The 11,255-nt window shown below is 35.2% G+C and overlaps 1 protein-coding gene and 1 pseudogene across 1 annotated transcript; both read left to right on the forward strand.

Annotated features, from left to right (window-relative positions):
- Positions 1-7,015: 7,015 nt before the first annotated feature.
- On the forward strand, positions 7,016-7,956 carry LOC124238120 (olfactory receptor 5K4-like). Its single transcript, XM_046658706.1, is given in 2 exon segments — positions 7,016-7,724; positions 7,727-7,956. Coding segments are annotated over 2 exon segments (939 nt in total).
- Positions 7,957-10,034: 2,078 nt separating this feature from the next.
- On the forward strand, positions 10,035-10,537 carry LOC124238121 (olfactory receptor 5AC2-like; annotated as a pseudogene).
- Positions 10,538-11,255: the final 718 nt, after the last annotated feature.

Raw genomic sequence — 11,255 nt, forward strand, 5'->3', positions numbered from 1 at the left:
CAGGATTCTTATTAGAGGTAGCAGGCTGGCTTCCTGGGTTGTTTATTGTAGATGATGGGTTGGTTTCTTAGACAGGTTGCTGCAGGTTGTGGGTCAGAGTTCTACTTTTATATATGGTGTGGGGGATCAAAATTGGCCACCCCAAAATGTTTCTCTTTGCCTTGATTATTTTTAAGAACAAAAGACTCTGAATGAAACTTCGACCTTCCCCCTAACTGCCTAAAAGAGTTTAAGATAAAAGGCCTATCCCCAGGACAGGCCATCACCATAGACAACTCTGGGTATAGGTAGACTAGGAAGATCCTTGCTAAGCTCGTTCTTATCAAAGTTCTGTCTACCAAACTTTTGCTTTTCCATTTCCATGTGAATTGCCTTCCTCCCCTGTGAAGACTCAAACCACTACCCCCAACATCCTCCTTTGTTTTAGCTGAAGATGGTGTTTAAGGTGGTGGGATTGAGCCATTTTAGCAAGTCACTCAGCTTCCCTGGGTTTCTCCCATGTACACATGTTGTATAGCTTTGCTTGATTTTCTCCTGTTACTCTGTCTCATGTCAATTTAATTCTTAGACCAGTCAGAAGAACCTAGAGGGTAGAGGAATTGTCTTCCTTCCCTACAAGGGTCTGCCCATTGTTTGTATATTCAGTCTCTCAGTCTTCATACTTCTTCCTCTTCTGTATTGCCTAATGTCCGTGTGCTTCAAATGTTACTTCCTAGCCATTTCCATGAGCTGACATCCAATTGATGACACTGCATCAATGTGATACTGAAGCTCTCCTGGTCAGTCTGACTCTCCAGTAGCTAAGAGTTCCCCAAAAGAGGGAATTACAATGAAGGAAATGATAGTCTTCACTTACTGAAGGGGAGGAGGTGTGGCGCAACAATGTCAGGAGCCATTATCCCTATTCGTACCCAGTATACTTCTTGGCTAAAATCACAAGATTCTTAGAAAGTAACTGATTGTGTTAGTCAGTCTATCCCAGGACAGATTGCTCTCTCTAATAGTATCTAGACAACTCACTTGCTCAAGTCTCACACTTACAGAGTTTTTTTCTTTTGTAAATCTTGCCTGGCCTTTGTTCAATGGCAACTCATAAATGATTGATTTCCCTTATATATGAACAAATTTCAGTTATTCTCTGAAAGGGCGTTGGGTCAGTTGGTCACGTGTCAGTTGTGGTACATGGGAATATTGAGAAACAAGAAGGAATTCTGCACTCAGAAGTGGTGGTAGTGATTTCCATGCCCACAGGTTTGTTTTCAGCCTGTCGTGGTTCATTGCAGTTTACCTGTGCTCAGTTACATGACTTTACAGATTACTTGTTATACTGGCATAACAGTATTAATTCAAAACATTCATTTGCATAAATATATTTAGGTCACGACTATTTCATAGAAAAAGTTGAGTTGAAATTAGAAGCTGCTTATGATAATAATAATAATAATGATGATGATGATGATGATGAAAAGATGAGGAGGAAGAAAATGGCCAAACTGACATTTCTCTTACACTTATTATAAGCACTTAATCAGATCTGGAGGTAAAATTGATGACCCTAATATCACCTGAAAAAGGCAATCTAAAAGAATATATCAAAATTACCAGCAACTTCATTAGAAATTTGAGTTTTTAGCTACTATCGTTAATACTGAAACTCACACTGAAATGTGCTTTGTGACACTAGCTATTGAAAACAGAGAACTATTTCTCCAATACTAGTGGCTAAACATTTAAAACTATGCATCCAGGACATGCAGGACTCCTGAAAGTTTTTATAAAAATTCTGTTTTTAATATCCTTTAACATGAGACAATATGTCATGGTGTTTAAGAGCACAGACTCTGCACTCTAGGGTCAAACTCACTGGGTTGACATGCTGGTGTTGTAGTTTATGGGACCTGGGGGTGGTGACTTAACCTCTGTGTGTCTCGACTTCCTCGAATATAGCAGAGGAATATATATAACCCACGAAACTAGTTACAAGGGGGCCTGGAGCAAACAGCTGCTTAATAATTGCCAACTCTCGTCATTGAACACTCCTCCCACACTAGCACAAATTCAATTTAACTAATGATAAAGGTTAAGAAACCCTACTGAGGTGATTTAATTAAAAGTGAAAATAAAAACTATCTATCATTGAGGAAATGCTTGTCCTCCTTGCTCAGTAAAAATATCTGCACTGGTCTAAACATTGGTGGAAACAATACAGACAAATGATACAGCAACAGAGTAAAATGTGTTCCTTTATCATTAAAAACTGTTGCATGATAAATTAGTGAATAGAACAAATAGAGATACCAGTTCATTTGAAAATCACTATTTTCAGCATTCACAGGCAAGCTACTGCAGCAAAGCATCTGAAGCCAGGGGTGCATGAACAGATACAGGATGTCATTGATACAGTTAAGTTTTTCATTAAAATGATCTTTAAAATACTAGAGTCATTATCATATCTTGAAGTGAGATGAGGAGTGGCCATGAACAGAACAGGGGTTCACTGGCATCATGTCAATACTTGAAAGAGTGGCTGGATTCAGGATGAGTTATAACTTTCTTCTAATAAGAGACAAATGCTCTAAATTTGTTCATCCATTCTCTGATGATAAGTAGCTATTCAAGAAATGTTTTAAAAGTAATTAACACCTTTACTTTTTCCTTTAACATAAATGTGATATATAAGCGAAAGCAATTGCTTTTCAAAAGGAAAGCACGCAATGCAGATGGAACCTGGAAAACATATTTGGGTTTCAACATACGCTGATATGATAATTCAGACAAAATTATATGAATAAAATTAAAAATTTTCATGTCTGCATATATTATTTTTTAAAACTTGGAAAAAGAATTTTCTCACCTACATAAAAATATTACAAAGAATTTTGATGATGTTCCAGCCTATTTTCTAAAAACATAAAAATTCAGAGGCCAGCCCTATGGGGCACAGATGTTAGCTCAGCAACAATCTTCCTCATCACAAAAAGAAAAGAAAAAATATATAAAAATTCAGCACATTCTTATTAGTTTGCAACAGCAGCAGGCTGACATCACAGAATGTAGTAATTTACTAGCTAAGAACTAGGAAAGCCCTTTATAAATTAGTAGTTAGTGTTTAAAACAAAGTGCCATAATTTTGTAAACGCACTCAAGGATGCAATTTTTTATTTCAACAAATGTGTATTTGTGAGGAAAGGAGGATCTAATACAAAACATGAAGAAAAACAGCCAGAGATACAGGAATAAGAAATGTTATCACAGAGGCCTGAGGAGGCTGTGAGTTTCACAGGGTGGTCGATAGTGCCAACTCATATAATTAGCTAATTAAGATAGTAACTGACATACATGCTTTGGATTTGGTGATTAGATGAGTGGTGATGTTGGTGAGAGAGCAGTGTCAGTGGAATGGAGGGGGCAGAAGCAGAACCAGTTACAGCCTCAACCCAACGCCTCCTCCTATTCCCAGGAAGCGCCCAGGCTCTGGCCACCCTGGTTTACTCTCCCTTCCTTAAATATGCCTTATGCTTTAAAGCTCCCATCTCTTTCCCTTTGATCATGCTGTTCCTTCAGACTACAATACCTTACCACACGTTCTCTGCTTATTGAAATCTAATTTATCCTTCAAGAAGCAAAGGAAACGTCATTTCTTTGTAATGTCTTCTCTTAGTCTTCTAAGTTACGTTCTTCTTTGTGTACCATATACTTTGCTAATGGTCTTATTGTATTATTTAACTCAGTCTGAGCTGCCCTATATACAGTCTTTCAAGGGATTTTTCTCTCTACATTGGTAGATGCCTGAGGGCAAGATTATTTCTTACTTATCTATGCAGCATTCTTCCTGATCACACCCCTTCTGTGGCTACTCTCTGCTCAATGCCTGCCTCAATGACTTGTTTTTATAATCACTCTATAAATGTTGAATTTAATTTAATTGAAATTTCTGCAATCACTGCAATAAGCATTCTCTGAGGGACTACATTATCTGGAACTATGAGAGGTTTGCAATGTGGAAAGTCAAAAAGAAAATTAATCCAGCTGAGAGTAAACAATACTTTCACATGAAGAAGAGCTGGATGAACACACAAGTCAAGCAGGATGAAGAGCTCTTTGTATTATAAACATGGTAAGCATTTTCCAGATCAGAAAGTTGAGGATGTCTCCATGGAGGGAGCCAGACTTCATATAAAGATTGAATAGGACTTGTATAGAGGAATAGGTCAAAGGAGGCATTTTAGATGAGGAGTAGATTCTGAGTAAATATTCCGAGTTAGGATTTAACTCTAGTGCATCAAGGAATAGAGAAGTGATAGATAGGTCTCTGGAGACGGAATCTTAAAAGTGAGTGGTAGAAAAGAAAGTCATGAGTGATACAAACACAATCTGTGGAGCATTTGGAATACTAAGATGAAGGACAGAGATTTAGTTTGGAGAGTAATGAGGAGCCAAAAACATCTCTAGTCCATAAAAATGTATCTACAATAGAAAAAGGACAGATATGGAAGACCAATTAAAAAGTTCTCTTGTGATACACAAGAGAAGCTAAAGAACACAATACCAAAGTTGTTTCAGAGGATGAATCTATAGGATTAGATCAGATTCATCAAAAGGGGTGAAGGAGAAGAATGCAACCCTGGTTGATCACACCACATTTTTGCCTCTTTTCTACAAATCCAAATCTCTCTTCAAACCTTGGTTTAACTTCCACTTCCTCCATTAAGTGATTAATATGAATTTTTTTCTCTCCACTATAGTTTTCAAGTAAAGAAGATGAGAGAGAGAGAGTGTGTGTGTGTGAGAGAGATCAAGTGTGTCAAAAATGAACATGATCCTTAAGCTGACTTTAGTGATGGATATTTGATTTAACCCCATAATCTCAAAGGACGTCCATGTTTAATTGACGCTCTTTGGTTTACTGTGTTTTGGGAACCATGCCTCTCAGGTTAAGAGTCTCTGCAGAAATACCCTGAGGCCAAATGCCAAGGAAATCCCTTTAGAATCAATGGAAAACTTTAACTTTGCCTTGAGGCTAACATAATTATTGTCACTGACCTAAGGTAGAGAGAGTATCCTAGATTTTCATAATTTATTCCCAAATATTTCAAAGACTAAGGTTTATATTCTTAATTTCTCTAAAAACAGATAACATCAGGTGGTCAATCAGCTATTATAAAGGTTTTTTAGCGAACTCAGAATATGAGGACTGATTTTTAATTTATTAAGATGCATAAATAGACATTTCCCTAAAGTACTTCAGCATTTTTAATTGGTTATGCATTTTATCTACTTAATTGTTTTGGCTTGTCTTTAAATTGAAGACACTTTGGAAAGCAGTAAAGAGACACAGTACAGTGGATCCTTCTGACCTATTCTGAGTTCAGAAGCACCATTGTCTTATCAGTAAATATACGGGTGAGGCTGGAAATGACTTTGTAAAATAAGTCTGTGAGGTAAAGGAAATTGATTTCTAATTCAGTTGAATAATTTATATTTCAAATTCAGGGAGAGAAAAATGAGTCTTCATTCATTCTTCCTCTGATCCAGTGTCTTTTGTATAAAATAGTGATTATTTTTAACTAAACCAGAGTCCACATAAGTATTTTCAGTTGATTTACCATTAGGTGTTACTAAAATAATGATAAAAAGCTATCTTTGAATAATTTGAGTAAGTTTTTCCAAAATACTATTATTCTGAAAGATTTTTCAAAAGTGTTATAGACTAAAATATAAAGGGCAAACTTATTTTATTCATTTGACTACAACCCTCTAGTGACAAAACTCCAGAAAACCTTACCATGCTATGTGAGAAAACAGGAAAAGAGCATATTAAATTAAGTGTAGACAAAGATAAGAAGCAGAAAAAAACTAACCAAAATATGTTTTTAAAACAATGTATGTGAAGAATCAATAGGCACTTCTCCAAACTAGTCTATGTGAAAAATGCTGAGGCCAAAGACCTTTAGCAATTTCCACAAGAGAAGAAAAGGCATTTTAGCAATATTTAAAACCTATGTTTCTTGTAACATTACTCTTGGTAAACTATAGTAAATACATAATAAATTTGAGTGATCATTGAATTCCAATAAATATATAGTGGATTAAGAGTAAATAGTGAGTTTATAAACATAAATAATCACATAATAACTGTAAATCCTCCACGGGATTCACTGAAAGTAAGGGCATTAGTTTCTGTAGAAGAAGTATGAAAGAGTGCAACATAGGTATTTATGAGGAGTATACACTGTGAATGGAGACTTAGTAACGAAATCTCATGTTAGGCATGCATGTAGACACTTGAAACTAGAGACAAAAAGTATTAGGATAAATGGATAACTAAGAATAATAACTTCTTTGGGGAAAGTGTCACACCAGCATAGGAGTAGAAGCCAGAATGTGTTGGATTAAATATAAAATGGTATCAAAATTAACTTATTAAGAAAATTTAAAGATGTTCTATATTCTTATCCTGTCTTAAAGGATGAATAGGTCTTTCTTTAAAATATCTCTTGGTGATCTTATCTGTAAAGGAATGCTAAGCCAGAGAAACCATTTTTAAAACCCACTGTGATTCAGTGGAGTTGTTAAAGTTAGACATTTAAAATGTCTAAAGTAATTTATTTTAAAAAAACACATCAATCCCATATTATAGTATTTAAAACTTGTTTATTTTCTTCCTGGAGAAAAAGACACCATAAGAAAATGTCTTCTAATTTTGGAAAAGCCAAATTGTACATACTGACTAGGAATTTGCACATCAGCATTAGATAATTTATGAAGAAAAAGCTTTTCTGTCCTGGGAATTCACACAGGCAGTTCTAGACAACCTTGTGTACGCAATTTGTGATACTTCTATTCTCACAGACTTGACCTACTGTGTGTGTGCTACTTTTCAGGAGACAGCATAGGATCATTGAAGAAGAGCTTCTTTCTTTTTGTCCATGGGGAAATTCGAGGGGAGAATTAGATACGTTCTAATTTAAATCTCATTTTCTCTACAATTTCTATCTCAACAGACAAAGTGGACATGATTGAGGATAACCATTCCTTGACAACTGAGTTTATCCTCACAGGATTTACAGATCACCCAGTGCTGAAGACCCTTCTGTTTGTGGTGTTCTTGGCCATCTATCTGATCACCATGGTGGGGAATCTTGGTTTGGTGGCACTGATTTTTAAGGAGCGGCATCTTCACACACCAATGTACGTCTTTCTGGGCAACCTGGCTCTGATGGATTCCTGTTGTTCCTGTGCCATTACCCCCAGGATGTTAGAGAACTTCTTTTCTGAGAACACAGTGATTTCCCTCAATGAATGCATGGCACAATTTTACTTTCTCTGCCTTGCAGAAACTGCAGCCTGCTTTCTCCTGGCGGCAATGGCTTATGATCGCTATGTGGCCATATGCAGCCCACTGCAGTACCACACCATGATGTCAAAGAAACTCTGCATTCAGATGACCACAGGGGCCTTCATAGCTGGAAACCTGCATTCCCTGATCCATGTAGGGTTTCTATTAAGGTTAACTTTCTGCAGGTCTAATCAAATTGACCACTTTTTCTGTGATATACTTCCACTCTATCGACTCTCCTGTACTGACCCTTTTATAAATGAACCAATGATATATATATTTTCAATGCCAATTCAAATCTTCACCATTGCCACTGTCTTAATCTCTTATATTTGCATATTTCTCACTGTTTTCAAAATGAAATCCAAAGAGGGGAGAGGCAAAGCGTTTCTACCTGTGCATCGCACTTTCTCTCTGTCTCAATGTTCTACATTTGTCTCCTCATGTATTTTCGACCATTTGAAGAAGGGAATAAAGACACAGCGGTGGCGATTTTTTATACAATAGTAATTCCCTTATTGAACCCTTTTATTTATAGCCTGAGAAATAAAGAGGTGATAAGTGTTCTGAAAAAAATTATGTGGAATCATAATATTCTTAAACATCATCCTCTATGAAAACCTGATTTTAATTTATTAAAATGTTTTTAGATAAGTGATATAAGAAACAAAAAATACTTTTTACATAAAATATCAATCTGTAAATTATTAGACTGTGCTTGTTAAAAGAGACATGAATAGAATCTCAAAATTGTCTGGCAAATCTTAATCCAAACTCCACCTTTATCAGAGTAAATCAGTGATAACTGATCAGTAAATCAATGATAATTTTCCTTATCAACTCTCATTACTCTCATGGAGTTGTGTCAGACTGTCGTTCCAAACCTCAGTAAATCAAGATGGCATCAAAATTAAATGTTTAAATGTGTAGAAGAGTCAGCCTTGATTAACCTTGTCTAGCTAATGTAAGACATTATATCTGATCCTATGCAGAGTGTTCGAAACATTTAAAATTTCCTGGTAGGAGATTGAAATGACCATTTTCGTTCCGAAAACTGACATGACAGACACACGTGGGTTAGTTTGTGAAGAGACAGACTAGAAGCAAACTAACTGCAATCATCTATATTTAAAGTAATGAAGTTTGATACGTACAAGACTCCAAGAAGGTGGAAAAAATGGAATGGGAAGGAATACACACACACACACACACACACATACACACACACAGAGTCACATGTACATTTTGTAGAATAATTAACAATGAATTATAACAAGTTGGCTACATTAGATTGAGATCTCCTTTAACCTGAAGTATGATGAACGTCCTTTACCTTTTGAAGGCATCCATCATGTTATGTATTATGGAATATAGAATGGTACCTTACATAGTGAACAATAAGCATTTAAACACATATTAATGAAGACATTTTATTTAGTATATTTTTGAGTAATAGTGAAATTAATATTTTGTGTGTTTATTGGCCATTTTACTTCTATGAATTGTCTGTTCATTTTTCCTTTGTCTTACTGTTATTTCCTAATTTATTTGTATCACTTTACAGAGAAAAGATATTAAAATGTTGCAACTATTTGTGGCAAATACTTCATCTGTGTCTTGATAGTATTTTAATATTTGTTTGTGTTATTTATAACTGGTAAACATTTTAATTTGATATGCTCATATTTATTAACCTTGTCTTATGTGATCTTTTATGCTTTTGTGTTTAAAATTTCTTTTCTTAATCTGAGGTCTATGATTAATGAACATTTCTTTTTCTCTTTTTCTTGTGTCTCCTCCTCCTCAGTTCCCCCCTCCTGTTTCTTTCTTTCCTGACTTTCTTTTCCTCCCTCCCTCCCTCCCTCCCTCCCTCCCTTCCTTCCTTTCTTTCTTTCTTTCATCAGTTTAAATTCCTGCACTTCACTCTTGATTCTGCCTGGAATTTATTTAGTATGTGGCATAAATTGAAGATGTAACTTTATTTGGCTTGTTCTCTAAAAACAATCAACAGGTTGTTTTAACTCAAATCAATATCCAAGGAAGATTTCCTTGGGAACCTGGCTAAATAATCCTAAAATTTTTCTAGGAAAAGGACAATCAATAAAACTAATGGACAATGTATTATATTTTAAAATATATGATGAAGTTTCAATAACTAAAACAATTTGGTTTAAAATCAAGAATCAGTAGATAGATTAATGGAAAAAAATCATCTTATCCAAAGTAAACTGCCATTTAAAATAGGAAGAAGATCACAAATCAATGAGGAAAAAAAGGATTGATTCGTGAATGCCCCAGATAAACTGGCTTACTGTTTATCTCGTCCACTTATGTTAAAATTCTTCAGTTACCTCTCATTCAGAGATATTTTATAAACATAATTTATATTTTTTCTTTTTTCATCACTTAAATTTATATACATAGCACTTTTACTTAACTGGGATTCATTTTAGAGTGTTGTGAAATGAGAAAATTTGCCTCTGTATTTCTTAGTATTAATTGTAGACATATTAATCAACTTCCAGTTATAGTAAATGAATATTTATTTATGCGTTTATTTAACACCTCCCCATTTCTCTCATCCTAGCTGGTATCTCACAATTTCCAATAATTCAATAATCAGTTTTTATTAGGGATGTGCAAATACTTTCCATTGCTGAGACAACTAGTGTAACATGATTATATTTCCTTTCTCTGTACTTGGTTGATAAGTATGTCATATGTAATTGGTTCTCTGCATCCCATACTTCATGTAGGATTATTATTTAGATTAACTTTCTGCAGGTCCAATGTAATACATTATTTCTACTGTGAAATCTTGCCACTATATTCTATTTCTTCCACGGACCCATTTGTTAATGAATTGGTGGTTTTAATTTTCACTGCTTTTATACAAATATCCACTTTAATGACCATCATAATCTCTTATACTAGTGTGTTCTTTGACATTCTAAATAAAGTCTGAAAAGGTCAGGAGCAAAGCCTTCTCCACGTGCAGTGCCCATCTGCTCTCTGTCTCATTGTACTATGACAGTCTCGTCTTCATGTGTGTATGTCCTGCACCTGGCCTAGCTGAAGACCAGGACAAAAATGTATACCCTATTTTATGCAATTATAATTCCTCTTCTAAACCCATTTATTTACTGCTTGAGAAATAAAGAGGTTATAGGTGCACTGAGAAAAGTTGCAAAGAAGTAAACAGTTCCCAAAGGAAATTTCAAATTGTTTCTCTTTTTACCTTTTGCATAAACAAGTGCCCAAGTCTTGCAGTTAAGCCTTGGCTCTACCCATTCCCAAGAAGCTAGTGGTCAGGGTGGTCAGTGAGCACTGGGTGAGGGAACCCAGCTTGACACAATGTTTACTTGGATGCGGGTCCAGTTGAAGTTACTACTTCAGTTGAAATGACTCACGTCATCCACAGTTGATTTACTTAACAATATTGTAATTACTTTATATATGAACATTTAGTCTTTGAAAATTTGCTCTCTGCAAGGGACTCCTCCCCCAAATTTCATTTAATAATTGATAGTAACTGAGGCTGGTGTGTAAGCGTGGAGTCGTTTATTTAGTTCATGACTGATCCTAACTCACTGTGCTAGGCCTGCATGTTTACAAGGCTTTGTGATACCCTACCACACCATGATAAAATGATAAAAACTTTGATTCTTGGCAGAAAAATGTTTCTGAAATAAAAGTGAGGAAAATTAAGAAAAATTAAAAGGTTTAAAAAACTGGTACATCTTAACAACAATTAAAAAAAGTGGTTGGCTTGAATTAAACAATACAACATCAAAATTTAAAACTTCCTTATCTAGAAGTCCACACACTATCCTTCATAAGGACATTATACAGCGGTATTCAGGAATTTGTACATGTGGAAATATCGCAAGATACAGCCTTCTCAAATATTACAGAT

Source organism: Equus quagga, chromosome 4, assembly GCF_021613505.1.
Source record: "Equus quagga isolate Etosha38 chromosome 4, UCLA_HA_Equagga_1.0, whole genome shotgun sequence".
NCBI lineage: Eukaryota > Metazoa > Chordata > Mammalia > Perissodactyla > Equidae > Equus > Equus quagga.